The sequence below is a fragment of the Semicossyphus pulcher genome, unplaced genomic scaffold, assembly GCF_022749685.1.
Source record: "Semicossyphus pulcher isolate SPU_LCO1_2020_fin unplaced genomic scaffold, fSemPul1.0.p SCAF_18, whole genome shotgun sequence".
In the NCBI taxonomy this organism is placed as follows: domain Eukaryota; kingdom Metazoa; phylum Chordata; class Actinopteri; order Labriformes; family Labridae; genus Semicossyphus; species Semicossyphus pulcher.
Window position 1 is genome coordinate 8128041 of NW_027211691.1, and position 16823 is coordinate 8144863.

General features: G+C 38.7%; 2 protein-coding genes across 4 annotated transcripts in view; one reads left to right on the forward strand and one right to left on the reverse strand.

Annotated features, from left to right (window-relative positions):
* Nucleotides 1-580: 580 nt before the first annotated feature.
* LOC138595917 (CBY1-interacting BAR domain-containing protein 2-like) lies at nucleotides 581-4253 on the forward strand. The gene is made up of 9 exons (XM_069667430.1): nucleotides 581-600; nucleotides 763-997; nucleotides 1099-1167; nucleotides 1630-1731; nucleotides 2334-2339; nucleotides 2437-2541; nucleotides 2636-2749; nucleotides 2973-3179; nucleotides 3251-4253. The coding sequence occupies exons 1-9, from the start codon at nucleotides 581-583 to the stop codon at nucleotides 3440-3442; spliced, it is 1050 nt and encodes a 349-aa protein (XP_069523531.1). The 3' UTR covers nucleotides 3443-4253.
* Nucleotides 4254-6542: 2289 nt separating this feature from the next.
* The window catches only part of arhgef4 (Rho guanine nucleotide exchange factor (GEF) 4), a 49114-nt gene continuing 38833 nt past the window's right edge, over nucleotides 6543-16823 (reverse strand). For 2 of the 3 annotated variants that reach the window (XM_069666983.1, XM_069666985.1), the window contains 9 exons: nucleotides 16217-16396; nucleotides 15719-15919; nucleotides 14199-14378; nucleotides 13749-13981; nucleotides 13216-13345; nucleotides 12996-13127; nucleotides 12503-12746; nucleotides 11631-11708; nucleotides 6547-9181 (listed from right to left, as the gene is read on the reverse strand). In XM_069666983.1, the coding sequence (XP_069523084.1) occupies nucleotides 9024-9181; nucleotides 11631-11708; nucleotides 12503-12746; nucleotides 12996-13127; nucleotides 13216-13345; nucleotides 13749-13981; nucleotides 14199-14378; nucleotides 15719-15919; nucleotides 16217-16396 (1536 nt within the window). In that variant the 3' untranslated portion in view covers nucleotides 6547-9023. Of the gene's footprint in view, nucleotides 9182-11630; nucleotides 11709-12502; nucleotides 12747-12995; nucleotides 13128-13215; nucleotides 13346-13748; nucleotides 13982-14198; nucleotides 14379-15718; nucleotides 15920-16216; nucleotides 16397-16823 lie in introns of all 3 variants that reach the window. The other variant, XM_069666984.1, reaches the window with a different exon arrangement.

Below are 16823 nucleotides of genomic sequence, written 5' to 3' on the forward strand. Positions count from 1 at the left end.
TTATCAAGGTTTGGGGATACTGTATATTTACTTTTTGACATATAAACGTTCCCTGCAAATCTCATTATTCAATAATATGGACAATTTAGAGAAATTTTTTGACAAGAGACAATTTGCAAAGAATGCAATTTTAAAATCTCTTTCTATAGTCTAAAGTATAAAAAATCTATTTAACGATTAAAAATAATATATTAGTATTTTGTGTGGTGTGAGTTTTAATTTCTCCAGGCATATATAAACATAAGGTTCATATTTTCAAGGCGCAAAACCTTGTTTCTTGAGATCTCTTGCAGTATACAGAGAATTAACAGACATAGTGAAATCATTTTTTTCAACGTATAATGCAACACAATACTTTAGAGGGGGAGACTGAAACATTCCTTATTAGCTTTAATGTGTAACACTAATACACTGCCGCCATCGTGTGGCAATGAGCCTCACCTACACCCCCACCACAGCAATTATACATCATCTGTTGTTGCTGTTGCTATGGCAACACTCCTCTGTTACCTGGTGAAGGTGAGAGGCAGCCGAGGTAAACAGCAGAACACAGGAGCTGCAGGGAGGACAACAGAGCAACATGAATAGCCTTTTCTCCAGGTAGGAGTCAGTGCTTTTGTTTGACATTACCTAAGGAGAACATTTCCACAGCTCATCTATAACCTGGGGAGATTATGCCAGAACGATAACAAGCGAGCTAATTCCCAGTATGAGACAATAAAACATATCTAGTGCTATTTTATTCTTGACTTGTTACTATAGGGATGTGCAGGTGAAGAGCATGGAGCAGACAGTGAAACATGCTGAGAAGCACCTGGGTGAGATCTGCTCCCTGCTGGCCTCATACACCAGGAAGACAGCCAGACTCAGAGACAAGGCAGACCTTCTGGTGGCTGAGCTCTTTGATTTCTCCAGAACAGAGGACCCCGAGCTCCAAATCGGACTAAAACACCTGGCAGAGGATCTGGCTATGGTTCAGGACTACAGGCAGGCTCAGGTCAGGGACACTATATTTACTCATTCATCAATGTACTACATTCTCTGCATCAGACTCTTTAACATGTGGCTGTTGTCATGATGTAAGCTTTATCGTTTCAGGTAGAGAGACTGGAGACAAGAGTTGTTGCTCCTCTAAAAGCGTATGGAGACATAGTCAAAAGTAAAAGGGTGGGTTTAACTGCAGATGTGTGCTTCTGATACTGACATATCTGCATGAAACTTTTATCAGCTTATTTCCACCTGACTCTAAGATGACCCCTTTTCAATGACTGTTAATGGGAAAACTGTTTCTGATTAGGTTTCTCAGAGATAGTCTGAAAGCAAGTGAATGTACCGTACGTGTGCAGCTTGTCTTTCCGCAACACAATCACTCTCTCTTGTCAGACTTGTGGAAGCAGTAAAAATCATTTTACCTGACAGTCAGATTCTTTTAGAATGTTTGAGCTCCTCATCATCTGAGACAGCAGCATTTTTTGACAGCTCGACAGATAATTCTGTCTTTTATCTGTTTCTGGAACTACTGCTGTCTTTTGTCTTGTGAGCACAGGTTTAAACATACACCCTGCATAAAAATAATGACCTCACTTTGTTTTCTGTGTTGTGTGAGCTGACTGTGTCTCTACTGTTCAGGTAGATCTAAAGAAGTTAAGCGCTGACCTGAACAAGGAGCTGAAGGAGTTGCGGAAATTGGAAAATATCAGACTGAGGAACCCAGCAGACCGACAAAGCATTGTATCCTTATTATAAGAACATTTGACCTCTTTTCGAAAGACATACATTTAAAACATTAATGAAGCACAAAAGGACAGTCAAAACACCCCCATGCAAAGCAACCAAACACTGTGTAAACCCATTCAACTTTATTCAAATTCAAGCAGACATCAATTTGTGCTTTGCTTGTGAGTGGGTTGGTGATTAAGGTGGAGTATATCTCCTGAGCAACATATGTTTGTAGGTATACACCTTTTTTAAATATATGCTCCTATATATATATATATATATATATATAAGTATAATTCCCCTATTTCATATATCATGGTACATATCTTATAACACATTAAAACAACTCAGAGTCAGTAAAAAAATGTTGGTCAAAAAGTGGTATACAATATGTATACAGCACATAATATTTGTGACTTGTGTTTTGGATACATTTAGAGAGAGACACACAATAACACGCAGGAATTTGCAATCTACATACATGATGGTTATGTATAGGACATAATATGTTTCATCATTTCACATGAGGTCAGGTTACTAAAAATATTGGTACATTTTAAAATTAAATTAATAATAATTAAAAAAATAATAATTTTCTTGACAAAACTTTTCAGTCTCAGGTAATGTAAATGGCTTTATGATTATCTCATTAATACTATCCCATTAAGAACACTGTGAGGTACACCTGAGTAAACTGTTCTATGTGTCATTTGACAGGCAGAAGTAAATGCCCAGAAGGCTTCCAACAATGCCCAGCGCAGCATCAGACAGCTGGAGGAGACCATCACAGACTTCCAGAGACAGAAGTTGGAGGATATCAAAGTGAGTCTCACACATGCACACATACTGGGCACATCCTCCAGAAAGTAAAGCAGCAATGTCCCACTGGAATATAAAATTATTTGTTTTCCGGCAGACGATTTTCATTGACTTCATCACAGTGGAGATGCTATTCCATGCTAAAGCGCTGGAGGTCTATACACACACATGCCACAACCTGGAGGGAATGAACACCCTTAAGGATCTAGAGGTAAGGTTCTTAGCTGGTGAAGTAAGTTCTAAAGTTATGTGAATATAGGACGTTTATTCTATTACTCCCTGAAAAATTCATTTATAATAGAAACACATAGTTGGGGAATCATAATTGTAGTTTCAAGCTTCATGATCAGATAATATTTTTTCTTGAGTAAAACTTGAAGCTTGAAACTTTGCCCCTGTCCTGTTTTTCCTTCCATGCCTTCACGATTCAATAGCTGTTTAATGGACGGATCAAGATGTCCGACTCTCTGGCTGGGCGCCTGGACACCCCACTGAGCAGCTACTCTTCTCCCCTCATGAGCAGCTACCCCAGTGCTCCTCTGGCGTCCCCCAAAGGCCAAAGCATCAGGTCAACACTGGCCTCTACCACAGGCCAAAACCTCAGAAAACAACACAGCCAGTACCCAGACACAGCCAGAAGGGTGAGCCTTAATATCTTTGTTACCTAAGGGTCATCACTCAGTGAGCCTGAGAGTTCCACTTTTTTTTTCAGTCTCGTAGCACCTTACAGCGCCAGAGAGGCATTGAGGAGGAAGAAGAGCAGGAGGAGGAAGAAGAGGATGAAGAAGAAGAAGAAGAGGAAGACGAGGCGGAGATGTATGAATCAGAGATAGACGAGGGTCAAAGCACCAGCAGGCAGTCTTATGCTGCTCGATATGCCCAGATGCTCAGATGGCAAAAGTAACAGTCCGTGCATGGAAACATATATAACCACCAACAACTACTTGTACACAGTGCTGTGCCTGCATATATGAAAACATTGCTGTTATATAGTTCTTCCAAGCTAAAATACTGACTACTGTACAGCTGTCTTATCATTTTTTTTATGATTTAAGTTTACACCATATTAATCAGGGTTTCTGCGAGAACAGTTTTCAGGCCAGACTGCAAGTATCTTGTGATAAGGGGTGCTTTTGATGTGGGCAAAGCATAGACCAGCATCCCCAGGCTATGTATGACTTGGTGGAGCTGCGTATGTTAGCAGTCTCTTTACCTCCATTATTTGGCTGTCTTAAAAATCTACTACTACTACCAAGCTTTTCTTTCTTCCTTGACTTATCATAAAACACAAACTATTTTGGCTACTGACTGCTTTCTAGTTCCAATTCCTGGGTAACGTTAGCTCATAAATGGAAGCAGGTGTTGAACGATGTTGAAATATTGATCATCGATCTAAGCACAAAGAGTGTAAAGGACATTGATCTCCATTTTTCCTTGTGTGTTCACATTTTAACCAACAGATGTTGCTGGTGAGCCCTCCACCCATTATGTTTCCAACCTGGCATCCAACTGTAAGTTTATACAAAAGACAATAGATTCACTGGCTGAAGCCCTGATTAATAATCAAACACTGAACACGCTGAACATTTTGTTTGTTTAGGTATAAATAGTTTCCCCTATTTAATCACTGTCTCTGTCAAATACAATTCAATTATATTTTATATCTATAAGATATGCTGGCTCACATGCAGACATTAAATAAAGGAGATGGAAGCATCACATTCAGAATTGTAATATTTTTCTTTGAAGTTCCAGAAATGTACATTTTGACAAATTTTTACTTTACAGAAATTAAGGCCAGAAACCATTTGACTGGCAGGTTACAATTCACTGTTCACAGGTCACTCAAATGAACAAAGACTAAAACCTGTAAAAACCATAGACTGTATAAAAAGATGGACGACATGACAGCCCCCTAACAGTGAAGCCAAAACATTTTGGGCGCCCCCTGCTGACAAACTGCAGTATAGGTCATGAAGCCCGCCTCCTCCATGTTAACAGGTGGGATATGGGTCAAACTATAAAATCAAAATGCACGTCCGATACATTTTTCTCAAACATGGTTTCTGTCATTATAGCTTGTTATTCTCATGGTGATTCACGTCTAAGTGATCATTTTTCTGACAAGTTTATTTTTAATTAGTTATTTGATGCTGTCAAATTGATGATTGACAGCTCTGTTGACAAATTCGGCTCCTGCAGCCAATCAGTTCCAGGTGAGCAGAGTGGAGGACGATCCGCGAGTGGAAACGTAACTAAAACAATCACTACAGTCTCTGGCTCTGGCTCCATATGACGTCACCATCGAAGATGGCAGCGCCTATCACAGGGGCTATTTTGGCATCAATTTCATACAATGGGAGCAGATGGAGACGCGTTGTCCATCTATATATACAGTCATCGGTAAAAACAAATGAATCAATTTCTTTTTATGCTCCAAATACAGCTGTGATAAGACGACCAATTGATCTTAAACACTTATCACTTCCACTAGAAACTGTAAAACTGTGGCAATATAAATACTTGATGTAGGTTTCTGCAAATGAACCTGCTCATGTGCATTTTCTACACAAACGTGATAAATAGGTACATCATGTATATAATAGGTTTATAAAGTTGTGATGGTTTTACTGAGAAACAAAATGAATAAATAAATAAATTGTTGGTGATTAGATGTGAACTTCACTGGTTCACCAACAGGATCTAATTTGCTTTCAATTAAACACTTTGAGGAATGAAATCAGATCTAACCAATATCAAAGAGTTGTCACACCTTATCCCAATGGCCCAGTTCTCAGGTGTCTTTGAAGATTCCCAGTCTGCTCCACAAAAAAAGAAATAGACCATCTCTGTCACAACAAACAAGCTTTTCTCCAGCAATTCAGCTCCAGCTGACAGAAGCCGGGGATGTATACTGTCTCTTGAGACTGAGCCCAAAACGAGATGTTTGGTTTTGCTCTGAATGTTAAGTGTCATTATTTTATTATCTCCACTTGTTTTTGGATTTTTATACTTTTACGTGGAAGTCACTCAAAGTATAGTCTGAACTCTGATATTTTGAAAGATGTCCTTTCCATAAAATGGTCCGGTCAGCCAAAAGAAGTTAAAAATGTCAAAAAGTGGCCTCAATAAGTTAAAGTTAAAACATTAAGCATATTGGTAATGCTTTATATTAAGGTCCTTGTAATAAGTTCCTTCTAATTATTACAAGGACCTTAAAATGAAGCCTTATCATCAGGCATTTCCTGCAGCGGGACATGGATAGGAGGACACACAAGCAGGATTTATGTGTTTGCTGAGTGTTTCTCTAAACTTCGTCTGCCTTTTAGTCCATTTGTCTGTAAGTTTGATGTGAAAATAACAACAAGCATTTGTAATTTCAAGAGAAATGTCATGTTAGAAATGTTTTGTTTGTTTGGGTAAACATGTGCTCTGCTTTATGAGTAGGCAGTAATTGTGTGTTTACAAAGTAATGTGTAGAATGCTTACCTTTTATACACATATATTAATATGTCTGGACTGTTTTTTCATTATCAGTTTTACAATAATATACTAAATATATAAGTATATACATATATCTTTCTCTGCCTTTCTCTCTCCCTGGGGAGTGAGTTGAAGGAGGAGACAATGCCAGTTTATATAGCCATAACTGACAGCATCCAATCCTTGTCAAGAGTTGCGTTGTGAATTAAAAGTTGATTCACATTGCACATTGCTTCGGACAGATCACAGAATCGCGTCATAAGAAACAGCACTACCAGTACTTAATTAATCCATCAGAGAGCTCCAAGGGAACTGTAAGATCCAAGAATTCTTATGAAAACTTTTTTTTAATGTTATGTATGTATGTATGTATGTTTGTTAACAATAACAACAAAAACAAAAACATTTTGTGACTCGACATCGATGTATTATATTATAATATCGATATTGGTATCGTTGCTTTTGAAAATAAAGCTGCAAAACATTTGAAATGTTTAAATAGGGGCGATCAGGTCAGTATAAATTAAGTTATAATGCCTACTCTGGGCAGACCATACTGATGGTCTTGCATGATTGATATTACTTACCACAAATAACATAATGTTTATAGTACTTTACATTAGAGTTTTCACATGTTGCTATGATGCTGTGTAAAATAATTGAACAGATTGTTTTCCACCATTTTTTAATCATTTTAATCAGAAAAGTTCAGCACAAAGAATAATATAATTAATTTAAGAAAAATTGTTTAATAATATTTTTAAATCTGCACCATGTTCACTTTTCAGTGTCCTTTCGTACTTGTCAGAAAGTATTGAAATTTAGCTAGCACTAGTTTTGCGGAATCATGGACACGATTCTTAGAATCTCAAGGAATTATGCCCATGACCACACCTTGCAGTTTATGTACAGTTTTCAGTGCTAATAGATGAAATACTATGCACTTTGTCACAAAGTACATATTTGAAGCATAGGATGGTGGATGGCTGTGTACCAAGTGGCACCCCCCAGGGCTGAAAAATGCAGAAGTGTCAAAAACTGCAGTTCCTCCAGTGGCCACTTTAGAACAGGCTCCAAAAGCAAGTCAACCATGCATAATTAGGGGTGTGTCTATTTCAGTGACAGGTAAGTGCAGCTAGCTAAATACTGCATGAATAACCTCGCTGTGCTTGTTTCCCTGCCGCAAGCGAGCAGAGACTCCAGTATGTTCCACACACACTGTCTTACCTCTTAAGTCCATAAGAATAATTAACAAATAATTTGGTTTGTTACTCCTACAGATCTCATTCAATGAGAAAGGCGACGATGGTTAACTAGCCCCTGTATGAGCTAATGAATTAGCCCCGGCATAGACTGGTTTGCTTTGATAATTTTGAGTTATCAAGTTTGTTATACAGCTCCAGCCCCTGGTTTAAAGATGGTCGTTTCTGGCTCCATAAAACCTAAAAACATAATTGTGGCTAAAATGCTCGAACGCTTCAAAACAGCAGGCGACCCACTGTGACGTCAGAGAGGCTTCATGCATTATTTTTTATGGTGTGTGCCGGCTCTGTGTGTGAAATGTTAAATGTTATCTTGTCATAGATACTTGGGTTTTGCACAATCATCTGAGCTTTGTGTCTAGTTGAAAGACGGAGGTACGCAATTCATACTTTTCAAATAATTTTGTACTTTTCAAATAATTTTGTCTTTAGTCAGAATAAAAAAATCACCCCCACTGATGGCCACAATTTGTCAACTTAGGAATGTTTAATATTCCATATCGTCAGAAGCAGAAACACACAAACATAAAAGTGAAAGGAGTACATTTCACTGAATGCACTTACAGAGCAATATCACTGGGCTGCATTGATCTGAAATGAGATTATAATGAAGACCAGATGCACAAAGCAGGAATACTGGATATCAGAAGTACAGGTAGATAAAGAACATCAGTGTGTGAGTAATGCTGTCACCTTAGTAGCACAATGAAACCTCAGTTCCTGAATCTAGTTAAATATAGCAGGGTTCTTCAGAGATAAAAAAATATTTTTCACAGTATTTTTTCATCACATCCATGCACGTCATTGTAAATCATTGACACACTTTAAATGGCACTTTAAAAAAAAGAAACAGAAAGAACAAAGAACAGGTTGTTTACCTCATTGACTTGGACGTATAATGAGGAGTCAAGGATCAGACTTGAGGAATGTGTGTTCCTGGAGTGTGTAGGTCGCTGCTGTTTGTTTGAATGAAAAGGTCCACATTTTTGATAAACTGAATCTTCTTTTGGCTGCATTTAATGACTTTTATCAAGTGTGCACAATGCCACAAATGCACCAGACATACAGAATGAAATTCTGGACTATGGAGATCAAAAAACACTTAAAAATTCAGTTTGAAATTATATATTTGTAAAGAGAAAAACACAGGAAACTCTAATCCCCATATGTCCTTCATGGTTAATGTAGACATGTAAGATTCAACCGTCATTTGACCTTTTTTTTTTATAGTAGACACAAAAGAAACAAATATAAAAACATTTACTTGGGCACTGTGAGCAATTGGCATCTGTCAAATCATAAAACAACAGAACAGTGAAAATAACTGAAGCAGTGTTGTAGACAGCCAACATTTTGAGTGAAGCGAAACAGTCAGTTGTCCCACGTTCACTTGCAGCAGTACAGTAGTAGTATTAGTACCTATCGGCGCTTGATTGAAGGTGTAGAAGTAGTAAGTTTAGTCCCCTCTCCCTTTTTGACTCATTGTCTCCATGAGACAATACCTACATCTGATTGTTAACCAACCTATAAAGTGCTTTCAAAAATAATCTTCTCATCATAATCATCCTTATCTATACAATAAATCAGTATGTCAATTAGGGCAAGTTAGGATTGGAAAGAACAGAGAGGAATAATTTAAAAGGATCTATTCAGGCACGAGCAGAAAGCTCTTCTCTTTCGCCTCCTCCGTTTCTTCTCTCCACTGCTTTTCTTTTCTTTTCCTTTCTGGTTTGTATTTTTTCACTTTTTGAAGGGTGTCAGTCTCCCGATGTTGTGCCAGAAAGTAGAGGTTTTGCGCTTGGGCTCAGCCAGCATGAACACCTGCTGCTGGGGCAAAGCAGTGGGGAGAGAGGGGTGTTTCTGTCGCAGGAGAAAGTCATAGTAGGGTCTGGTCACCGCTAAAAAGGAGGAGATGAACAGGCAATATAATAACATATAACATAGATATTGCCTATAGCTGTTTGTTTCTTCAAGCAAAGTTAAACTACCGTAAATCACATTCAACACTTCCTTGTGATGTTTCATATTAAAGACCTACCAGGAAAGTGGATGGTTATTTTTTGTTTGTTTTTACTGGAATCTTCTTATGTGTAAACTTTTGCAAAAAGGTGTTTTATTAAAAAGTAATTAACACCAATCAAAGTGCAGCAAAGTGATACAAAGGCCAATATTTATTTTTAAAGAAGATCTCTGTCGTGTTGAGATTGTGAAGGGATCTTCATAAATAACTCTGCTGTTCTATTTTGATGGAAGAATATTTTTAGCATCAGCCAAACCTTTACTGTGCTTTTTAAAAGAGATTCTTCAAGAATACAGGTAATACAGTTTCAATAAAAAGCGCTGCTATATGCATTATTGAACAGTGCTTATATATTATACATAGTGAGGTGGCCGATGTCTAAGCCCAGGGAGAAAGGTATATTAGGTCCTATATTGCACTGAGACCTAAGACAATCTTTGGGGTTTTATTTTTCCTGGGAAAAGGTAAAAAAAAGTGTATGAATAATACATTTATTTATTTATAACAGTTGATGTAAAGTCTATACACCCGACCACAAGTGGACAGCTGAGAGCACAGCAGTTAAAACATCATATTTTAATGTGTGAAACAGTGGAGAAGTATCAAATCAGAATGACAGGCAAGTGGTGTGTCAGTCAATGTCATAGTTACCGTGGCTATGGAGACTGAGCAGACCTTAGTTTAGGCTCAGGACATGGACTGGGACATATACAGCCCAGACTACCTTCAAATGTGGTCTGAGCAAACAAATCACAATGGCCCTCATTTATCAATCTTGCGTGAAAACGGGTGCAGATCTGAGCGCAGAATTGGTCTTACGACAGGACACACGTGTGATTTATGAAACGTTCGTATCTGACCAATCCCAGCGTGCGATTGATCCGGTCTTGATAAATGCGGCGGCTGAATTCGACCGTCATTAACATGTTACGCCCTTAAATATTCCTGGTTCGGAGGCCTCGCCCACTGAGGTCAAACATGGAGAAAAGAAACACTGGCAAGAAAAGAAACTTTTCCGAGATGTTAATCGGCATCCTCACATCTGAGGTAGAGCAAAACAAAGATGTGCTTTTTGGCAGTCTGAAAACTGGAATTAAAGGAGCTCATAAAACGCTGTGTGGAAGAGGATAACGGAGGCAGTCAACAGCGTTGCCGTACAGGAACGGACTCTGGCTGGGGTTTGATTAAAATTCTCAATAACTTACAAATTTCTTACAAATAATTAGGCTTACACATGTTACATGCATTTACATTTTTATTGTATGTTTAAATGTTTCAGAGCCAGGCACCAGCAGTATGTCGGCCAGCTCTCCTCCCCTTAGTATGCCTTTAGCCAATTTCACCTAGGATACTTCATCACATTACTGATTAAATACTGCAGCGCGTGTGCAGAAGTTTAAGGTATACTTTACATTTTAAAAGCGATTGATGAGGTCCTGTCTCCTCCGTATAGCCCCCAGTTGAGGCTGTGCTAGCCACGGTTCCCTGGGCATTGTTCTCCTCTGGCTGCGCCACCACATCAAAAGGCACTCCATTTACTAATGCAATGTTGTGCAAAACTGAACAGGCCAAAATAATGTCGCACACTTTCTCTGGGGTATACAGCAGCGTTCCCCCCGCTGGTCCAAGACGGAGCCACCTGCCCTTGAGCAACCCGAAGCAACGCTCCACTGTGACCCGTGTGCGTGTGTGCGCACTGTTGAACCTGCGCTCAAAAACAATTGCACAATTTTACCATAGGCTATTTTGAGTTAATTTGCAAAAACAGATTTCTGCTTGTATTTATTATTATTTCAAATTTTAATGGGCAATAATTATTTGTCATGTTTAGGCTATTTAACCTATCATATATTTTTTTATTTTACAAACAAAGTGGTATCAGTAAAAACGTGAAACGTAAAAACAAAAAATCATTTTGTTTTATTCGTTTAAAGAATCCGTTTGATCTGTTCTGAATATGTGGCTGCTTATGCTTAGATGACAGCTGAGGTTTGTTTAATAATTACTTTCAGACTCAGACAGATTTTGCTGTGCTGCACCGCAAATCCACAGACTCAGATTTGCGTACACGAGCTCAGACCTGACGTGAGATCTGATCGTTGCTTCCGCTCACGTCCAAATTGATAAATGCCGAAACTTGCGTGGAAATGGTCGTACGCACGGTTTTCTGCCGTACGTTCGTTTGATAAATGTGTCCTCACTGCGTCTTGGTTGCATTGGCGTGTACTTAGAGATGTCCACTTCTGACAAGTTCCCTCAAAAAGGAATGTGAAACTACTCAAGTAGAATCCAATCATTTGTATTTGTGTGAGCACCTGTGTGCATACCTTTGGGTTTCCCAGCTGGATGGCTTTTGCAGGCGTTCAACATGGCCTGTTTCTTCTGGACCTCTGTGAGAGAGAAGCCTAAGAAGAAAAATAAATCCATTTGAGGCTCTCTCACTTATCAGGGTTATAATTTCATTGGAATAACCTGGAAAACATGGAAGAAAAGTTGGCCACTATAATGGGGACTGGCAAAAAGTCAGCAGATTGAAAATGTCATCCTGGGTTTTTCATATGAACTAAATCAGCTGGAAAATAAGAACATGGGAAAATAGGGATCCTACCATCGTTCATTATCAGCCTGGTTAAACTGTAATAATGTGTGTTAATAAATACTACAATATTCAATACTACAATATAAGACTCTTTCAAATGAATAATCAATAATGATGATAATACCCAAGGACACTTTACAAATCAATCAATAGTATGACACAGAAATTTTACAGTCCAGTAGGACCAGCAGGTCCAGTACCTCAAAACTCCCCATTTCTCATTTCTCCATAGAGAATAACGTAGTAAACGTCTCGGAACATGTCTTTTCCTGTTATGTGTACAGTCCTCTCCTGATTGCCTACAGCAAACATGTGTGAGGCAAAATGCATCACATCTCCAATGATGGAAGTCTACAAAACAAGTGCAAAAGTTGCGGCAAATCTTGTCCTTTACTTTCACTATAACAAAAGTATGAAAGGTTATGGAAACAGCTTTCCAGAGAAGGACATATGGCTAAGAGTTTATGGCGACAATGTCAGCTAAGCAGAAGATCACAGGTTTGATTCAAATAGTCTTTCAATGTTTACTTATTATGAAACAGATAATTTGACTAAAAGGGGCAAACTAAACACTTCTAAACAATATTCTGGTAATCTGACCTGTCTCACGGTCATGCTGGACCTGAATCCTTTCATCATTGAAAGCTCGGAGCCAACGTTGTTTCTGCTCAGGCTTTTTAGCAGACAGGAGATGGACCTCATCGCCAGCCAGCGACCGAAGCTTCAAGGCGTTCTTCACACTAATGTTGAAGTACTTCTCCTTTCCATCCTCCACGTCAATCACCTCCATGTGGTCCATGTCCACCCGACCCTTATAGTACAGCATGTCCCGGCGCAAGAGATCCTGCAATGATTAGGATTGAAAATTCAGCCAAGAATCACTTTAAAGAGCACAAAAGCTAAGCAGTCAGCAGAACAGCAAGATCCAACATGATTTACTGGTTGATAAATGCTGTTTCATACCACAGGTGGGAACAAACAGAAAAATAATTTATGTTCTTCTGCTTGCACGTTACATATTTGTTTTGAGGTCTTTATCATTTCATAGTTTCCACAAACTACTACTACAAATTACGTAATGGGTTTAAGGCACCTTTTTGCAGTATACCATCTGATGATCAAAGAGGAAAAACATTCTCTGTTGACTCTTGGCCTGAGGCTGGGACAGCTTGGTCAACTCCCCTGAAAAGATGAGATCAGAGCTTTGACTCAAGATGTCTTCACCCTGAATGAATTGAAACACACACACTGTTACTTGCTACCCAGCCCTGTTCCTCTTGTATTGAACAGCATTTAAGGACTTCTTGTCACACCTCCCAGTCCTCTATTGAGCTCTGCCACTGGGCGATCTTGTCGATATTCTCAAGGCGCCGTTTTCTTTCATTGATAAGTCTGGCCACGTTCTTCATGGCGTTTAGGGCTGCCTCCACATCTTTGTAGTCCCTTAAAAACGAGATTCAACAAATTATAGAATGGTCTAACCATGGAGAAAATATATTGATCATTGTTTAAAGTTAGTTGATTAAATGAAATATGCCCTCATAAGTTTACATTTTGACCATTGTAAAAATAAAAAAATAACACAAGTACATCTATCTATCTATTGATAACCAGAAATTGATATTTTTAAATGGTCTAAAGGATAACTAATATCTTTGGGTTGTTTTTTTTTGCCAAAGAACATTTTCCAAGGTAAAAATCTTCTAAAGTTAATATTCTGTGTGTTGACCAAAAACAGTTGGCCTTTCTTAAGGGAAGTGAATAAAAGTGATTTTGTAATTAGCAAAGATGTGCCATGGATCACCTGAAATCCTTCCTTGTGTGAATACAAAAAGTTTTTAGTCACCTGTGCTGAGGGTTGGTGTATTTGAGCAGCTCAGCCAGCTGCAGTGGATACTTGCAGATCTTCTGAACTGGGGTTAGCAGGAAGCCGTCTAAGGAAATGTCAATCATCTTCTGGAGCAGTCGGCAGGCCTCGAAGAAGAACACATACTTGTTGATCTTCATGAGCTTGGAGAGTTGGACGCAAGCGTTGGGGTGGTTGTTACAATACTCTGAATAGATCTGGAAATCGGTTTGCTACACATAAAAGAGAACAGGAACAGAGTTAGAAGCAGGAAAAATGCTTTGGTGGAATGTTCGGCCAAAAGTAATAAGGAATGCATTTTGGGTTTGTATGTCACTTTTTAAGTAAAATCTTTCTGACATAATTTTGAAATACAACTGCAGGTATTCATGACTTTCTACAAGTTCTCTTAGTTTGAGTTGTTTGACGGAACTTTGTGACCGAGCTCACATGTTCTAGGAAGCAACAGCCGATCTCACTGAGGTGTGGCTGCTCCTTGTTGAATTTCTTTTCCAGACCTTTCAGGAACTTCCTCTGGAATCTATAGATTTCTTCGATATTGCCAAAGATAGTGCGAAGCTGCTCCTCGTTGAACATGTCGGTCCTCTTGCGGCACTGTTTGATATAACCCTGATGGAAACAGAAACATACTCTTTAAATATATACCTTTAAGCATTAATAATAGATGTCAGTTAAGTTCCATCAGAAACTTTTCACATCAAAGGCAACCCCATAACAGCAGATCAATGAGCTACAGCCAAGCCAGGACTAAATCAGGATTTCTGATTTAGTCTTGTTAATGGTTCTTGTTCTTTAATTACACAGGTCCATGAAGACTTTTGGGTATAGTTACCATTCGAACTTACACAGACACCGACATTGTGTGATTAAAAAAACACAATGAGGTGTCCAAAAACCTTGGCATTCTGGCAAGACTGTTACCTTTTTCCTTTCCATCAGAGCTTTTGTCAGGAGCACTCATCGATGGAAGGTGGGAGGCTGTGTTTAAATACTCATCCATTTAAAGTGTTGACAGTTTAAAAATTAAAAAAAATCAAAACCAACACTAAGCAAGGTAAGTTCCACCATTATTGTCAGTACCCAGTCAGATTTTGCTGCCCAACCATTTTTAGACAGTAATCAGCCAAAACAGAGGCTGAGGGTGACCAACAGAACCAGGTGGCTATAAAAAAGGTAACTCACTTGACCATAAATATTGGTTAGCAATGCTTTGACTACTCAGTCTCTTTGAAGGTGTAGGAAAGGAAAACTGCAGTTTTTACAAAACAACAAAGTTATCATTGAGTTGGGTTTGAACCCAAAAGCAAATTTTGGCAAAAAGCAGTTTCAACATTTGGTTGATCATACTGGAAGATAGAGTCACATGACAAAAACTACCACTAGTACTATGAATTAAACTTAATCAACAAACTTTAAGTATCTTTAAGACCACAGTGATAGTGTTGGGGGAATTCATTTGAGCTAGTGTAATTGACATGTGCTTGCAAATTGAAAACAAAAAATGGAATAACTTGCAATTTCACTTTTAAATAATATATAGCTACAAAAAAATCTGAAATGTTGGCACATGGGCAGGTTTATATTGCTTTGTTTTACTGGCAGTTTGATGTCCCTTGGTTCTCTTATGCATCTTTGTGGCCTTAAATAAAAGTTGTTGAATCAATCTTTACATTGATTTATCCTTGTATTTTGAGTTGTTTGAGTTGATGCCCGTCATCTCCTTATAACAGAAAATAAACTAAACTCTAGCTTACACTTGATTAGTTTCAGCCATAATTTAATAGTTAACGTTAACGTTCTAAGTATTTAGATCAGTGGTTACACTGTTGACTTGAACTACATCTGAGCCCTGACAGCTAATCAGAATAAATTTCACATGGCCATGATTAAGAAATGGGTTTATTGGAGCTGGTGTTCAAAATTATGTTTTCACATCAAGTAATCCAGACCTCACATATGTCTTTCAGGTGCTTGATGTAGTCTCTCTCTGTGCTCATTATCTCATTGATGACGTTGGTCCTCATTTGCTCTTTGCAGGGTAAACCAGGTCCCAGCAACAAGCCCAGACCTGCCCGGTCCTTCTCTCCTGTTTGAGCCTCCTCCAGGTGGGCCAGATACTCCTCCATGGGTTCATCCTGGTTTACACGCAGCTGAGGACAACACAGGCAACTTAAAACCCTAAGAACAATTGTGATATTCCCCAACATATAACTCTACATTTTGAATTCTCTATTCACATGAAATCCTACGAATGTGAACTGCTGTTCTAATTTTTGATAGCTACTGGATAACAGTTGTGCAAGCAATTACAAACGAGAAACACAGGTCAAGACTTCCTATGACTCAAATTATCACTATTGCACTTGCTGCAGTCATTATTAAATGATTCAATTAAACTTATTTAGCAAAATTTGCGTTTTCCAGCAACCAGAAAGAGTTTGTCTTACCCGCACAAAGCTGGCAGGGAACCAGCCCTCACTGTCCACAATGCGACCCCACCACCACTCTTTATTAGTGGCATCTACTACTTCAATGACATCCCCAGCCTTGAAGCCTAGCTCCTGGTCGTCCATGGTGACATGGTCCCAGAGGGCCTCAGCATACACCACGCTGCCATCGCTGATCAGCTGTGGAGGGTAAGAAACACATGTCCGATTAAGGTTAGTTTTTTAACTATTTTCAGTACATGGTACAGCAGCATAATAAGAACTTACCACAAAATGTAATGTCATGGTTGCACTGCAAGCCCTTTTAGTCATTTAATGATTATCAAGTGTACCTACAAGCTCACATGGTACTAATAGCTCACATGACAAAGGATGGGGGTTTTGCCATAGTTTCCCACTGTTTGACACATTATGTGCAGTGTTAAACCATACACGTGAAGCTGGAGGGTTGTTCCTTGTGCTGCTTTGACATCTGACCTTTACAAATTTTAACCAAGATCTAAGGCTTTGGTGCTTTTACTTGAACATTCAACTATCTTCATCTTTTTACACAACATGGTAAACAGTTCCATATTTCCACATCCAGCAGTTACAGAGTAACATTACT

Bases quoted from the DNA above. Each gene is read 5' to 3' on its own strand.
- LOC138595917 (XM_069667430.1), top strand. From the start codon at position 581: ATGAATAGCCTTTTCTCCAG. The intron at 998-1,098 runs GTCAGGGACACT...TTATCGTTTCAG, and splicing joins AGGACTACAGGCAGGCTCAG to GTAGAGAGACTGGAGACAAG. The intron at 2,750-2,972 runs GTAAGGTTCTTA...ACGATTCAATAG, and splicing joins ACACCCTTAAGGATCTAGAG to CTGTTTAATGGACGGATCAA.